Source organism: Vombatus ursinus, unplaced genomic scaffold, assembly GCF_900497805.2.
Source record: "Vombatus ursinus unplaced genomic scaffold, bare-nosed wombat genome assembly UNPS02009205.1, whole genome shotgun sequence".
NCBI lineage: Eukaryota > Metazoa > Chordata > Mammalia > Diprotodontia > Vombatidae > Vombatus > Vombatus ursinus.
Window position 1 is genome coordinate 22,933,792 of NW_020948983.1, and position 17,138 is coordinate 22,950,929.

At 37.9% G+C, this 17,138-nt stretch overlaps 1 protein-coding gene across 4 annotated transcripts in view; it reads left to right on the top strand.

The window, feature by feature from the left end:
• ADAMTSL3 (ADAMTS like 3) overlaps positions 1–17,138 on the top strand; it is a 578,319-nt gene that overhangs the window by 321,827 nt on the left and 239,354 nt on the right. For all 4 annotated transcript variants that reach the window (XM_027851959.1, XM_027851956.1, XM_027851957.1 and 1 more), the window contains exon 7: positions 8,608–8,734. In XM_027851959.1, coding sequence (XP_027707760.1) covers positions 8,608–8,734 — 127 coding nt within the window. The remainder of the gene's footprint in view (positions 1–8,607; positions 8,735–17,138) is intronic.

Here is a 17,138-nt window from a genome sequence, read left to right on the forward strand (position 1 = left end):
ACGGGGGGGGAGAGAGAGAGAGAGAGAGAGAGAGAGAGAGAGAGAGAGAGAGAGAGAGAGAGAGAGAGAGAGAGAGAGAGAGAGAGAGAGAGAGAGAGAGAGAGAGAGAGAGAGAGAGAGAGAGAGAGAGAGAGAGAGAGAGAGAGAGAACAAACAAGAATTTATACTAACCAAGGAAGACTTCATGGATGATGTACTGCCATAGTTGATCTTTGAAGAAATCATAGATCCTGAAAAGTGATGATAAGGAATGAGTACATTTCTGGCATGGAGAGTAGCTTATGTGATGGTCCAGTTTGTTGGGAATGTGGAGTTTATGAAAATTTGTAAAGTATGAAATATGGCTGAGAAGTTAAGGTTGGAGGCAATATGGAAGGCTTTAAATGCCAAGCTAAGAAGTTTGTATTTTTCTCTATAGGTAAGAGGAAACCAATGAAGATTTTGAGCAGAGAATTTACATGGTTAGGTGTTTGCCTTTGGAAGATTTTTTTGGTACTTTGGGGAAGCATGGATTAGAAAAGAAAGAAAATGGAATTAGGAAGACCTATTAGGAGGCTAGGTCAGTGGCTCGGTGACACAGTGGATAGAGCATCAGCCCTGAAGTCAGGAGGAGCTGAGTTCAAATCTCACCTCAAACACTTAGTAGCTGTGTGAACCTGGGCAAGTCACTTAACCCTGTTTGCCTCAGTTCCTCATCTGTAAAATGAGCTTTAGAAGGAAATGGCAAACCACTCCAGTATCTTTGCCAAGAAAACCCCAAATGGGATCACAGAGAGTCAGACATAGCTGAAATGACTCAACTACAATTAGGAGGCTATTATAATAGTCTAGGCCAGTGATTCTTAAATTATGGGCCACAACTCCATAGGGGGTTGCAAAAAATTTGGCAACAATAAAAGGTTTCTGAACATGCAATGACCAAAAATTAATTAAAAATCAAACACATAATGAATTCAAGGTGTTTCTGGCAGCACTTGCCCATGTTGCATCCAGCAACTTCACTGTAGCCTTGGTTCTGAACACAAAGCATGCACATTTTGCACTGTGCATGCCCTCAGGCCATACAACTCCAATGAAGGCTTGCAAGTAGAAAAAGTTTAAGAAGTCCTAGTCTAGGCAAAAGGTGGCAAAGGAGGGTGGTGGTTGTACGAGTGAAGAGAAAGGTATGGGGGCAAAAGATGATGGACTAGGGTTGTAGTCTTGTGAATGAAGAGAATGATATGGGTTCATGATATGTGAAGATAGAATTAGAATTAGTAAGATCTAGCAACTGATTGAATAAAGGTAGTGTGTATGGTAAAGAGGAGAATCAAGGAAGACTACAAGGTTGTAGATCAAGTTGCCAAGAGGATCATGGATTTAAAGCTGGAAAGGATCTTAAAAGTTATGTAGTCTGATACTCTCATTTTACAAATAAGGAAATAGAGACCCAGAGAAGTTATTTGCCCGTGATCACAAAACTAGCAAGTGGCAGAACAGGAATTCAAATCCAGATCATCTAACTCTAAAGTGAACATGTTTTCCACTGTACCATGAAAAAAGGAAATTTAGAGGAGATCTGAGTTTAGCAGGAAAGATCATGAGTGCTATTTTGGACCATTCAGTCCATCAGGAAACAGTTATTAGGCACTTACTATGTTCTAGGCACTGTCGAATGTGAGACATACTGAATGTGAAATACGTATAGGTCCTCTAAAAGGTTTTGTACAAGGGAAGTCATAGAAGTGATCAATAATGGGTTGTGTTCAGGGAAAAACAAGTAGGCCAATTCCAATTGTACTTAGAGGATGTGAAGAGGTGTCATATGTGATGTTGTTTCAAAGGTAGTCATTTTGGAGTCATATTGTAAAGAATCTTGAATTCCAAGTTAAAGAGTTTAGACTTTATTCAGTAGGCGATGAGGAACATGTGAATGTTTTTGAACAATGAATTGACATGATCCATACACAAGGAAGATAAATTAATTAGATGCCTCAGATTTCAAGAGGGGAAATCCCAGAATGGTGATACCATTCACAGAAATGGGATAGTTAGGAGGAGGAACAAGTTTTAAGGAAATATTAATTCAGTATTAAATATATTTGTATTTTAGGTTGCCGTAGGATTCAAGGTGATACCAAATGATGATTAGACAATTTGTTGAACTAGAGAAGTAACAGACAAAAGTCACAAAGTCCAGGTGAGAAGCAGTAACAGTAGTATAGGTATGAAATGTAAGAGCCTAAAATATGATAGGGTAGTTGTAATGGGCTTAGAAATAAAGGAATGGATAGATTCAGGAGCTGTTGGGGAAGAAGAATAATGCCCAGTATTTAGCATCCAGTTAGAGAAGGAGGGGAAGGAAGATGAGGATTTGGAAGAATCTGGGAGTACTCTGGAATTTTTAGGCTGGATGACTGGGAGAATGTTGGTTATATCAAACGAAACAAGTTTAGGGAAGGGTCAGGCTTAGAGGGAAAATACAATGAACAATTTTTATATGTTGAATTTGAGGTACTGATAAGATAACTGGGTTAGAAATGTCCAGCAAGATTGGAAATACTCCCTAGAGTACCTGGATTAGAAACCAAGTCTTGTGACACCTAGTCCATCACTATTTCCACTATAGTATACCACCTTTTGACATGCCTCACAGTTCCTTTTCCCTGAATCCCAACTGGTTCAGGGCCATGACTTATTTCCCATGGCAAAATTCCCAGCTGTAGGCGGTAGGCTTGCTGTATCCCCAAGCCAACTTTGTATATTTTTAGGCATTTTAAAATTATCTGTAGTCATGTCAGTTTCCATTTATGCAAATATTCAAGAGTTGACAATGCTTTTAATTATTTTGTGAATTTAGAAGAAGAGTTTGTGTCTTCTAATGGGAAACAACCTTGATATCTAGTTAAATTACCTGAATATGTCTTACATAATTTATTTTCTTTACATTTTGCTTTAAATGAACAATGTTCAAATTCAAATCACTTATGCATCATGTGCCCAGTTCCCAATCCCCAAACACACATACACAGATTGTACTGTTTAGAATTGTAGCGAAGCAGTCCAAGGAAAACAATCTGAAAATGAAAACATGTTTTCCTTTGTTCCTGTACATGAGTAGTAGATTCCAAAGTGCTCTTGATTTCCTTCTACTTTGATTTTTTTTTAATTAGTCTGGTCTACACTGTCATAATATGGTGGCTGAAACTGGCAGACTGTTTTCAGTTGAGGCCTCACATGTTGCTGCATTTTTTGGTTCCTGCACGAGCCCAGGGTCTGGTATGAAGAAGAATAAGGTCAAAAATTACTTTTTTTTATCAGTTTGTTCAGGACTAATTAGATTCAGTTTCACTGAAACCAGAGAGAGAGAGAGAGAGAGAGAGAGAGAGAGATACGATACTGACTTATAGATCAGAATTCCATTTTATTAAAATTCAATGGAATATCTGCTAGGTCCAAAGACCGGGTCCAATTGTTTGCCCAGGGCACTCCCTTTTTGGTGGATAGGCCCACTTAGAAAACCAATTTACAGATCAGAAGGTCCTACACTGAATGAAAAGTCATAGCATGTGGTCTTTAGAGAAGAAAAAATGAGGAAGCAATAGAACCAAATGATTTTTCAAGATAGGGGGAGGTATGCATTTTTAGAAAGGAAAATTCTGTAGAGGAGTAAGGAATAAATATGTAGTACAGTTTCTTAAAAGATGTAAGAAGGGATAAGATGCAAGGCATACATAGGGTTTAGAGCTAGAAGGGGCCTTAATCATCATCAGTTCATTGTAGAGATGAGGAAACCTGGAGCCCCGAAAGTTAAGGTAGTAAATAACAGAACTACTATTTAAACCAAAGCCTTTTGACCCCAAATCCACTTTTTTCATTACACCATGATAGAGATGGATCCTCAGAGAAGAGGAAAGAAGGAAACAAGCATTTCTTAAGTGCATAATGTGTGTCAGACACTGTGCTAAGTGCTAGAGATACAAAAAAGAGGTGAAACAGAGTCTCTGGGAGGTAGATGCTATTATTATTTACATTTTTACAGTTGAGGAAACTGAGGCAGACAGGTTAAGTGATTTGCCCCAGAATCACATGTCTAGTTAGTATTTGTGTACAGATTTGAATTCAGGTATTCTGACTCCATGCCCAGTGCTGTGTTCACTGCACCACCTGGCTATTTTTGGAATGCTACCTTTAAGACTGATCAGGAAAGTGAAAAATTACATAAATCTAGATTGGGCGGACAAGTGTTGACGTGAGGACAAGGGTAAGTGGCAGCATCACCATTTATGAGCATAGAAGCTTGTCTTTTAATTTTCATGGGCTAAATTTTCAGTAATACATTCTATGTTGCAATAGCCCATTGATATTTCTCGGCATCATATTTGACTGCCCTTGACCTTTCACTCATTTAGTTTGTAGTTCACGATGTTATCTCAGTTGTGTTTTCTGACAGTCTTGAATCAATCCTGTACTTCTGCAATTTTGTTTCCCTCTCTGAGATCCAACTGAAGTTTGTGTATGTACTATTCACATAGGGATTGATGGTAGGAAAAAGATTAACAGAGAATTTAAAGCCAAGATAAATGAAGAGCTAAGAAGAGAGCACCCAGCTATTTTCTTCATAGTGCTGGCCCTTTGGACCAAAGATCATGTCCTGGAACTCTTACCTCTTTTAGCCCTTACCTCTTCCATCCCTGCATCCCACCCCCCAATCATCCTGATTGTTGAATGCTTTACATGGCCCACTGCATCTCTTTAGTCCCTTAAAATTACTCTTAATTTAATACCTTCACCATTGTCTTGCCTACATGCTCAATATGCCTGCCCCAACCTCCCATTCCTACTTTCCAACTCTGGAATCATACCAATGCTATTGAAAATGTAATATCAATCTACTCCCCTATGACTTAAGCCACCATCCCTGTAACTTTCCAAGCCAAAATACCCTATTCCAGATCACCATTCCCCTGTATATGATTTCTCTTATTAGAATGTATGCTTCTTGAAGGTAGAAACTGTACAGCTATTGTAGTTAGATATCGATAGCTTAGCACCATGCTTATTATCATATAGTAAACACTTTAAAATGCTTTTGTATTCATTCATTAATTCATTCACCAAACCCAAACAAACTATATCCCAAAGTACTGATTAAACTAGTGAGTATGATTATTGAACAGAGTACTATCAGTGATCTCTGAAAAATTGAGAATTGGAGATGGGCACATTTTATTGACTTTTAAAAAGTGGGAAGAAAATGGATTCTTAAAACTATAGGCTGGGGAACTTGACCTCAAATCCTAGGAAATGTCCAGTGTATTTTTAAAGGAATGATGGTCTTTTGGAAAGAAAAATGTTGACCGTTCTAAATCAGAATGAGGTTGTTAAAGACAGGGTAAGCTGAACTATTTTCATTTTTTCTTCCTTTCTTTTCCTTTTTTTTTCTTTTCTTTCTTTCCTTTTCTTTTCTTATAAGGTCACTGCTCTGGGATATCGGGGATGCCATCAGCGATACTACTGGGGATATAGACGTATTGTGCCTAGAGTACAGCAAGTCATTTGAAAAATGACTTATGATATCCTTGTGAACAAGTCAGACGTTTATTTTATTAGACTATACTTAACTGTTTGGGGAACTTTTGAATAACCAGAACTTTTGAGTAATGTGTGAATAATGTGTGAGTAAAGTGTTAAACTAGAGCGACATCTTGACTTGGAGAGAATTTCCCAGGGATCTCTCCTTAACCAATAGGGGTAATTTGGTATAATAGGCAGTGCTCAGTGAAAGAATCAGGAAGATGTGTGTTCAGATCTCACTCTTGACCCTATCTTGTTGTCTGATGATAGGCAATTCATTTAATATCTCCAAGCCTCAGTTTCCTCCTCAGTAAAATTATAACAACATTTAGAGTGTCTGTCTCACCGGGTTGTTGTATGTCTAAAATGAAAAAAAGATTTGTGTTAAGTACTTTTTTTAACTTTAAAGTCCTATATGAATGTTAGTTATTATTCAGGATGTTGTCATTAATTTATATGAAGTAATTGATGGCATGTTAATCATTTTAAAATATTTTAAAATTCAATTTTATTCTGTTTTTAGTTCCAACTGTTCTCTCTTCCCATCCCCCAGCCATTGAGCAAGCAAGAAAAAACAAAAATCATTACAAATATTTATAGTCATGAAAAACAAATTTCTATATTATCAGAGAGAGAGAGAGAAAAGAAAATACATTTTCATTTGTACTCTTGAGTCTCTAGGCTCTCTACTCTCTATCTGTAGGTAGATAGCGTGTTTCACCATGAGTCCTTTGGAATTGTGATGGGTTATTGTGTTGATCAGTTACTAAGTCTTTCAGAATTGATTGTCTTTACAATATTGCTATTACCTATTTTCTTGCATCCTTTCAGCATTTGTCATTTTCCTTTTCTGTCATCTTAGCCAATCTGATCGGTGTGAGGTGGTACTTCAGAGTAGTTTTAATTTGCATTACTTTATTTATTAGTGATTTTGGAACATTTTTTTCATATGACTATCGACACATTTAATTTCTTCCACTGAAAAGTGCCTATTCGTATATTTTGACTATTTATCAGTTGAGGAATGGCTCTTATTCTTGTAAATTTGACTCAGTTCCCTATATATCTTAGAAATTAGACCTTTATTAGAAAAACTTGCTATAAAATCTTTCCTTTTCTTTTCTTCTAATTTTAACTGCATTGGTTTTACTTGTGTATTTTGTTGTTGTGGGATTGACTGAATATGGGGGAGGTAGAGAATGAAAGAAAGCAAATAATTGAGGATAACTCCAAGATACAGAAACAGGGTATTTAGAAGATGGTGATACCTTCTATAGAAATTGAAAAGTTAGGAATAGAGATTAGTTGAGGGGACAAAATAGTGAATTTTCTTTTTGACATTGAATTTGAAATACCTGTTGGATATCTAGGTGAAGATAGCCTAGCAGGCAGTTGGCAATATGGGATTAGAACTCAGGAGAAAGATGAGGACAGGCTATGTAGATTTGGGAGTTATCTGCATACAGGTAGCAAGTGAACTCAAGGGAAATTATAAAATCACTAAAAGAAAATATAGAAACAAAAGAACTCTGGATGTAGGGTTCCAGCTAAAGGCATAAAATAAAAACTAGGACCATAGGACCATAGATTTAGAGCTCAGCAGGACCATTCAAGTTGTATCATTTAACGCTTTCATTTACCTGTGAACGCATTGAGGTTCATGAAGGTTAAGTGAGTTATACAGGGTCACATAGATAGTGGAAAAGCCAATATTCACACCTCATTCCTCTGACTCCAAGTTTCAACATTCTTTCCACTGTGTCACACTGCCTGCCCCCAGTAGAAATCTATACATGAGTTAGTCTGGACATAGGTAGAAGAATCTAAGATGCCTAGAAAAAATAATCGGTGCCACTTCGTCTGTTGCCATGTATCGAATATTGGGGTTTCAGGAATTTGAGTAACATATCACATACATGTATCAATTGCATCTTTAAATTTAATTTCCAATGTATGAAGTACTCAGTATGCAGAGCACCAGACCACATACTAGGGAAGTCACCAAAATGAGAGTTGTGACTGTTGTTCATTTGGCAAGGACTAAATGTCATAATTACTTTGTCTTTATTAGTATTCATTAAGCAACATGGTATTATCAGCTTAAAGAATGGGGTGCCAGACACCCTGAAGTAGTAACATTATGTTCAGCACCTTAGACAGATGCTTTCAGAAACGTGTTCTTCTGTTACCCCCAATTTCCATATATGGCATAATCATTCCTGATACCTTCCTTAATTGTTATTTAATGTTGATTTTCCATATTCTTGATCAATTGACTTAAGAAAGTAGAAATCTCTAAAACAGCAACTACTTATTTTGGATATTATAATATCGTAATGAAATGTTTTCAGTTGATTCCACCTATACCACCCCAGATGGCTTATGGGAATTAATTTCTTTTTTAAAGCTCCAAAACTTAGATTCAGAGGTTTTATATCCTTTTCTTATATTTTGATGACTCAGTTCTGGAAGATGTTGCTGTATTATTTTACTAAAGCAGACCATAGAATAACTGATATAAATTAGGTAATGTTCAAAATAAACATTTATTATACAGTAATATTCTGATTACCAAATTCTCTTGATGCAAAGCTCCTTGACAAAGTTTCCAACCATAGACTGTGTCATTGAAACTAGTAATTTTCATTTATAGACATGGTGGTGGTTTGTGATAAATTTTCTTTCAAATTAACCTTTTAAGAACAAGAAATTCAAGAGAGAATTTACCCTGCTTCTATTCCTAATGAATAGTTTAGTATTGGAATTTGGCCATTTAAACATTGAGAAGAATAAGGAAAACAATTCTTGAATATTGGTACAAAAATACTTTACTGTAATATATTTAATCATTATGACTTTTTCATGAAAATTGTGGAAACGGCATCATACTGTAAAAATTTTCATAGTTCAGAATTATGAAGATGTGTTCTTACCTAAAGAAGCCAACTAATAAAAGAGAAAAGGATAACATCATAAACAAAATATTTCAGAAACCTGACCATGTCTACTACAGCTTTGTTTTCCCTCTGACTGTGATGTTGCTATTGGCAGGCAATAGGATGTGATCGACAGCTTGGGAGCAACGCCAAGGAAGACAACTGTGGCGTCTGCGCGGGAGATGGAGCAACATGCAGACTTGTGAGGGGACAGTCTAAGTCACATGTTTCTCCTGAAAAAAGTATGTTTCAAAATTAATCTGATGTTCCATTATAGCAGTGTGTTCTTTGCAATGTTGTTAAAGTACCACCAGCGTGTTCTTAGCCTTTTTTTGTTGAGCATGTTCAGAAAACACCACTCTGTTCAGTTCTTATTAAGATACTTCATAAAATATTTAGACTAGATGAAACTACTTGAATTTTAAGAAAGCTAACCTGCTCTGGGACGTAAAGAGGAAAGAGTTAAAATTATGCATCCTATTTTTGGCAATAAGCTTATTTTGCCTCTCTAAATTTAGGGATCTGCATCTTATTTGAAGGGAAATCCTTCTTTGTGCTCAAATTTTGTTGCATAGTTTTATAGCCACATCTTTTAGAAACTGGCTTGCACCAATCAGTTGAATGCCCTTTAAATTATATGGATAATTTGGCAACTGATTTGTTTTATTTGAAATTACTATGCCTTGCCCTCATAGCTCTCAAAACAGCAAACTTCCCTAGAAAGAGCAAGCTTGTAAGTGTTTGGGGTTTATCCCATGCCCAACCATGGCATCTGCTGAGCTGCCTCTGTCTGACATCTGTAAGAGAAGCAGAGACTGCCTCACAGAATCATTCGGGTTCTGCTGGATTTGGGATGAATATAAAAAGGATCTCTGTGGTTTAGCAGTGCTTATAATGCCCTGGGCAGTAGGAGATGACAGCAGAGGTAAAACATGTGGGTTCCAGTCTGGGTCATTCCTACTGCCTGCCTAGCCTAACAGGCAACACATTTTGAAAAAGACTCCCCAAAGACATGTGTTAGGTCTAATCTGGTAGCCAGAGTATTTTGTACTGATCTCATACCATAGGTTCTGTTACATGCATGATTTGAATATGAACATGGATTGCACAAAGTATATCTTCCCTTGTGGATTGCAGACACATTTCTTAACATTTTTTTTAAACTTTAGGGTTAAAGAAAACCTTCAGTATGTGATAACATAAATTAATTTTGAGAACTGTGGGCCAAAAAAAGGCCTAGTGATTTTCTTTGTATGTTGTCATTTCTGTGTACCCAAGATGTACAGTAGTCATATTTAATTAAGCTTTAAGGCATGGTTTCATGGAATTGAATAATTGTTTCAGATATAGCCAGATCCTAAAAGGATATTGTTTTGTACATGCCAGTACACATACACAGAAACAATATATTTGTTTCTTTTAAAATTCAGTTCAGGTGCTACTTTGAAAGTAACCTTTCCCCATCCCTCTAGCTGCTGGTGTCCCCTCCACTACTCCTCAAAAAATAAAACCCTTATGTTTATTTTGTACACATTTTAAATGAGAAGCAGCAAGGCATAGTGAAAACCTTCTTTCAAGTCGTAACTCTGATGTAAAGCAGTGGAGTCTTGTGGACCAAGAGGCAGCCTTAGAGCCTTGAAAACCTGAGCTCAGGTCTTAACTTCTGATATATACTGCTTACGTGACCCTGGATAAATCCCTTAACTTCTCAGTGCTCTAGGCTAGAGGTATCAAATATGTGGCCAGCAGGCTACATGCAGCCCACAGCATTCTTTGATGTAGCCCAAGATTAAATTGTTATTGGAAAATATTTAACAAAATAAATAAAAATACAATAGAGGATAAATAATGTTAACGTATGGTTTTTTTAAGTCATTATATGGCCAGCAGGGATTTGGATTTATTGACCTCTTTTCTATGTGAGGTTAACAAAAGTGTTTTGGGCAAGTCTCTAAGACTTCAAGTTTCAGAGAAGGTGCCAACTTAACACTGGAAGGAGTTTGTTCATCAGAAAGTTCTCTGTACTAATGAAATCCCAGGTACAGTCCCTACTCCTGTATTTTGAATATACTTATATATATGGTATCTTCCCCAATAGCTTGTAAGATCCTCTCCAGGATAAGGTTTCATCTTTGTCTTTTTACTGCCACAGTCTAGCGCAGTGTCTATCTGACTACATAGTAGATATTTAATACACGCGTATTGATTGGTTGTTTCTGTAGCTGTACAGATTACTTGGTGCCTTCATCACAACACATTTGGAAGATTAATTTGAATGCAGTTTTCCATGCTAGGAAGAGCTGACCCAGACCTTAGGAATAATCATGTCCAACCTTCTCAGTTGATAGAAGAAACTGAATGCTACAGAGATGAAGAGATTTGCCAGACTGACACAACAAGGGCATGTGTCTGTATCCAGAGCAGAGAATATTTTTCTTTTGGGGGTAATTAGGCAGGTAGGTTATAGGTAGGATCATAGCTTTAGCAAGGATCTCAGAGGCCATATAGACCAACCCCAGCATTTTACAGATAAGGGAACTAAAAGACACACAAGTATTAAGTATGAGTCAAAATTTGAACCCAGGATTACTGGAATGCTCCCCTCTCCCTTCCTCTCACCCGGGCTTTGACTACTGACCTCTCTGGCTTCCTTTAAGTCCCAACTAAAGTCTCACCTTCTATAAGAATCCTTCCTTAACTCCCATTAATTCTAATGCCTTTCTTCTTTTAATTATTTCCTATTTATTCTGCACAGCCCTCCCTCACTTAAATTCAATTCACTCGCAAGTCATGGCATCACCTTCCTGATGCCATGGTTCTCTTGGAGAATAAAGGACAAACAACAACAACATTTATTCTATATAAAGCTTTCTTTGTATATATTTGTTTGCATGTTTTCTCCCCCGTTAGATTGTAGCTCCTTGAGGGCAGGGACTGTCTTCTGCCGTTTTTTGTACTCCCAGCATTTAGCACGGTACCTGGTATGTAGTATGCACATGATAAGTGTTTATTGATTGATTTATTAAGAAGATGTCTATAACCACTGACTACTTTTTCATCTCTACAGTATATGGGAAGTCATCTACACATAAATTGAGGGTTTTTTTTTAAATATAAGAAAGGAAAAGAGAGTCTGCAGAAACGATATTTTACTACAAGCGACCTCTTCATAAAGTCCAGTGCTTAAAACAGTTCTTGGCACACAATAAGTGCTTAATAAATGCTTATTGACTGACTGATAGGAGCAGAGAATACAGGTTCCTACCATATTTACTATTTGTTGCTTATAAGAAAATAATGTGACTTGTAGCAAAATGCAGCCATAGAAAACTTCCTCCAGCAAGGTATCTCCCAAGAATACTGTGCAGGATTCCTTGAATGATAGCTTAAATATTACTTTGTTCAACAGTTATCTGGTTATTAATATCAAGCAAGTCATAACACATGGAAATTTATGTTTATCAAAGAATGCTTATCAACATTCCATGATTGCGAAAAATGTCTATGTCAGGATCCAGATGGACAAGGAATTCTTTATTCTTGGATCCTGTCCTCCAAATGCTTATTTTCTTGGTTAACGTGCTGTGTATATCAGACCATGTAATCTCTCTGAATTATTTGGCCTAATTGACCACACAGGTAAAAATAAATATATAAAGAATGTGTTTTACACACTATGATGCCCAGTTGATGGATAACTCATTAGGCTAGTCCACAGTTTTGTATTTCTTGGAAAGACGGTGCTGATGAACAATGAATTAGGCCCATAATCTAATAGGGGAAAAGAATGGGCTGGATTTTACTTGGACAATAGAACTTTCAGCTATTCCAAAGCCATTCCTTAAAACAAAAATCCGTCTTTTTATGACACAATGAGACAGTCTCTCAATCACCATAATTACAGGTATCTTCAGAGGCAAGGGAGAGAACATGATGGGTGTAAATCAGCTGATGCCTATTGCCAGTGATGACTTGCACACAAAGAAATGATATAAAAGGAACCCAGGAGACAGGATTGGAAAAGGAGGTGTGATAGTTACATGGAAAGGATGAGGGATAAAAAGGATAGACAGCCCAAATGTTTCATTGGTCCTCATGTGATATTGGGTAGACATGGGTAGGAGTTGCACAGGGTAGGAAAATGACTTTGCACCATTAGAGGGAGAACCCACACCAAAGAGATCATGGATCCATTGATACAATTAAGTATTCAAATGTACAAAATATTTACAAGTTCATCAGCATGAAGAGCTCCTAACGTAGGAACTTTCTCCACTAACATAGATCACAGCTTTTCTGTGACATAGTAGATATGTCCTAGCGAGTTCCCTGAGTCACATAGAGACTAAGTCACTTTTTAGGGTCACACATTTAGGTAAGGGCAGCATTTGAACCCAGATCTTTCTGACCTTAAGCTCCAAACACTATCCACTATGCCATGGTGCCTCTTTATATTGCTAAATGAAATTTATTCAGCCATTCCCATGTCATATGACATAAAAGCTTTTCCAGTTTTTTGCTTTCATAAATAAAACTCCTATTAGTGTTTATTTCTAATACATTCCTTGGATGCAGTCCTGGTAGTAGGATAACTGGGTCAATAAATATGAGCAGTTTTGTAATTCTTATTGGATATTACCCAACTATTGCCCCAAAAGATTGTACCAGGTCATAGTTCCAACGTGCAAAATTTACTTGTTGCCCCACAACCCTGCCATCACTCAATTTTATTGTTTTTAATTAACTTAGGAAAGGGTCTATCTCATACATTTTACTAGTAGAAATCCTGCACATTCCTCAAGGCTCACCTCTCAAATACCTCTTCCATAAACCTTCCTTGATTGCACTATACCTGGCCAGAAGAGGTATCTCTCTCTGATAAATTCCCATTTCTCCTTTTTGTAATCTCTGTCATATACCTTGACCCCCTGTGTTGTATTATATCTTTATATAAATATTTTTATTCTTTTCTACTAGACTATCATCTACATAATGGCAGGGGACATACAACTTTGTATATCTATCAACACCTCAAACAGCAACTTTTCACATATTAGGAGTTCAGTAAATGTTTGTTAAATTGAATTAAGATCACGTGAACCCCTCACTGTGGTGGGCCTTCGGCAGCTGTCCCTTTTGGCTAGTGAATAAAGGGGCTCTGTGTGGAAACCCTAATGAATCTGCTGTCTTCATTAGCACTGAAGTTCATGCCTACAGCATTGATCCTGTTGGAGACGTTGACTGTGTTAGGTTTGGCCCTAATTTTTGGCTTGTAGTCTCATGAGATTTCCAATCTAAAGGAAAAGTTGAGGGTTTCAGTCATCTGAGCTCTCTGCATTTTTCACAGTAGCAGACTAACCTCCAAAGACTTGGTAAGATCCATAAAGTTAATTTTCCTTTAGTAGGGTCTATGGGGCTTAATGTGAAACACCTAAGATGGAGTTTTTTGCTTTGTCTAGACCTGTGATTTTCTCAGTGTGAGGACAGGAAACTTCTTCCAGTGTGGTTCTGATGACTGCTCTGTAACTTGCAGTCTTACAGAGATGTTTGGGGGCACTCAGCAGTTAAATGACTGGTCTATGGTCACACGGCTAATATGTGTCAAAGATGAAACTTGCATATCAAATTTCTTAACCCCAAAGCCTGGCTACCTTCTACTGTATCATGCAACTTCTCAAGCTGGGACCATAAGCTAGCACATACCTAGCCCCATCCACTGTTGCCACTTTGCTTGGTAGATATATCCTTTAAAAAAAAAGAGGTAAATATGGATCTATGCTTCAAGAGAGACAATCTGTTTATCTGTTTATTTGCTTCATTGTTCTATTGAAAATCTAATAGAAATGCACCTAGTATAGTCCCTAGTATGGACTCAAATTTCATTATAGGTCTACATTTCAGAAATTAATGGCACTCTTTTATGTGACAGTATATATTCAGTTGTATAGACAAGGCATGTGATTTTGCTTTTCATATGGGTATATTATAAAGGTAGTGTGGTGTGGCCAAGGTTGGAATCAAGGAGATCTAGGTTCAAATCCTACTATTTTCCAGCTTTGACAAGTCACTTAATCCCTGTGTGTCTCAGGTGGCTCCTTAGGATTCAATAGGTAAACCATTATGGTGGAGGAAGTTCCCACACTGATGGAGACTCCCACAAGGAGTTTCTTACAGTGATGAAATCACAAGATCTCCCCTTATCCACACGTGTACACAGTTACAGGATGAGAGAAATAACACTTCCTCCAGGTAGGATATAAGCTCCTGCGGAACATGGACTATTTTTTTGTTTGTATTCCAAACATGTAGCCTGGTACCTTGCATAAAGTAGGTGTTTTTGTTTTTGTTTTTGTTTTTTTGCTTTTTTGCTTCTTGAAGACTAGAGGGATTCTAGTCTTGGGTATATCATAAACCACATCTTAAACAAGTCCCTTGTCCTTGTCTCAGTTTCCCTGTAAGATAAATGAGGGTATGTTTTTCCTGCTCTAAAATGGTGCTACTTTCAAGAAAGAAGAAGATGCTGTTTTTCTTTGGCTAGTTTAAACTGTAACAGCACACAGAACAATCCTTAATCCTCCTCCCTCAAGTGTGTGTGTGTGTGTGTGTGTGTGTGTGTGTGTGTGTAATAGAGGCAATCCCAGTGAAATATGGCTTTAGACCCCTGTGAGAAAGGAAAGGGATTTGTTTGAGCCACTTGCTAAAAAAGAAATACACAGTTCTGTGTGCCTCTCCTACCCCAGTATTAGCTCTGAGATAGAGCAGTACACTTAACATGAGTAACTGTAGCCTCTTTCTGACTGAACATATTCTATGACCCCTTCCTTTTTTACTCCCCATCTCTGTGTCTTTGTCTCTGTCCCTCACTCTCCTTCTGTCTCTTCCTGTGCCTCAGTGGCACTCTCCTTTTCTCTCTGTGTGTTTCTGTCTCTCTGTGTCTCTGTATTTCTTTCTGTCTTTCTGTCTTTGTTTCTGTCTGTATCTTTGTTTTTCTGTCAGTCTCTGTTACTGTCTCTGTATCTCTGTTTTTTTTCCTCCAACTCTCTGTGTTTCTCTCTCTGTGTCTCTGTCTCTGTCTCTGTCTCTCTGTCTCTCTCTCTGTCTCTGTCTGTCTCTCTCTCTCTGTGGCTCTGTTTCTCTCTCTCTCTCTCCTTTTCCCTCTCTCCCCCTCTCTCCCTCCAGTACTTCCCATGAGGATGGGAATGGATTCTTCTCATTAGCAGCTATGGTGGCTGCTCACTCACGGAAGCTAGCCTGTGTGCTGACAAAGTGAGCCTGAGAATGGACCTTATGCTGCCTCTTCTGGTTATGTTTCTTTCCCTCAGCATAGAAGACCAAATAATCATCCAGAATTGGACCTTTCTGGCCTTAGAGGCAACCTTGTGAGTTTCAGAAGTTTGGATCTCCTGACTCCTTCGATCAGTGCCAACTGCAGTGGAGAAAGTGCTCTGTGCAGTTAGTTAAATCTCAGTTTTAAGAGCCTACTATGTTCTAGGCCCTGTGCCAAGTTCTGGGAATACAAAGACACACACACACACACACACACAAATACAAATCTCTGCTCTCAGGGAGCTTACAGTCTAATGGAGGAAACACCATGCCAACAACTAGACACAAAATAAATTGGTAGTAATCTCAGAGAGAGACACTAAGATTAAGAAGGATTGGAAAAGGCTTCTTGCAGAAGGTGGCATTTTAGCTGAGATCTGGAGGAAGCCAGGATATGGAGATGAGGAGGCAGAGCATTCCAGGCATGAAGGGCAGCCATCTGAAACACTTGGTATCAGGAGATGGAGTGGTATGTTCTAGGAATAGCAAGAAGGCCTGTGTCACCAGATCACAGAGTATGTGGAAGGGAGTAAGATATTAAAAGATTGGAAAGGTAGGAAGGAGGCAGGTTATGAAGTACCGTTCAGTTATGTCAGTTCTTCTCAAGGGAGATGATGACCATTGCCAGGAGGATGAGCCCAGCCATGTTCAGACTTTCCAAAATACTACTAGTATGGAGCTGAGGTCAGAGGTGAAACAGCTGTTTCTCAGTCCCACAAAATCTTTCATGTTTTTATATTTTAAGTATCAACCTCCCAGGACAGTATAATAGGAATTATGGTTACTCTTTCATATTTTTAGTCTTTGACAATGTTCATTTATGAGCCTTTTGAGTATTAAGCATTTCTTTTGTGTGGATGAATTCTATCCGATATGGGATTTAGATTGTACATTGAGTATCTTCCTATTCCCTTTTGGGGAAACCCTAGTCATGAGCCAAACCAAAACTTTCTTTAAGTGGATTTTTTCAAATCATTAGAGAGTAAAGTACAAGAGTACAGGAACTGGGAAAGGGGAAAAAGAGCCTGATTCATCTTTTTAGAGGCCAGGCACATCTAGGACCAAACCTCAGAAATGGGGCCCCGTAATGAAAGAAAGAAGTCTCAGTCCCCTTCCCCACCCATGTCCATAGGTCTGTTGCTACATGTATATAAGGGCATCTGTTTATTCCAGTGGGTGAGACATCTTATGATCGGGCCATATAAATGAAGATGTTCATAAATATGCACAAATGCATAATTAAATGAATGAACAAGTATTTTTTAAAGGCTTTGTATGTGACAAGCAGTGTGCTAAGCACTGGAAATACAGTTCCAAAAG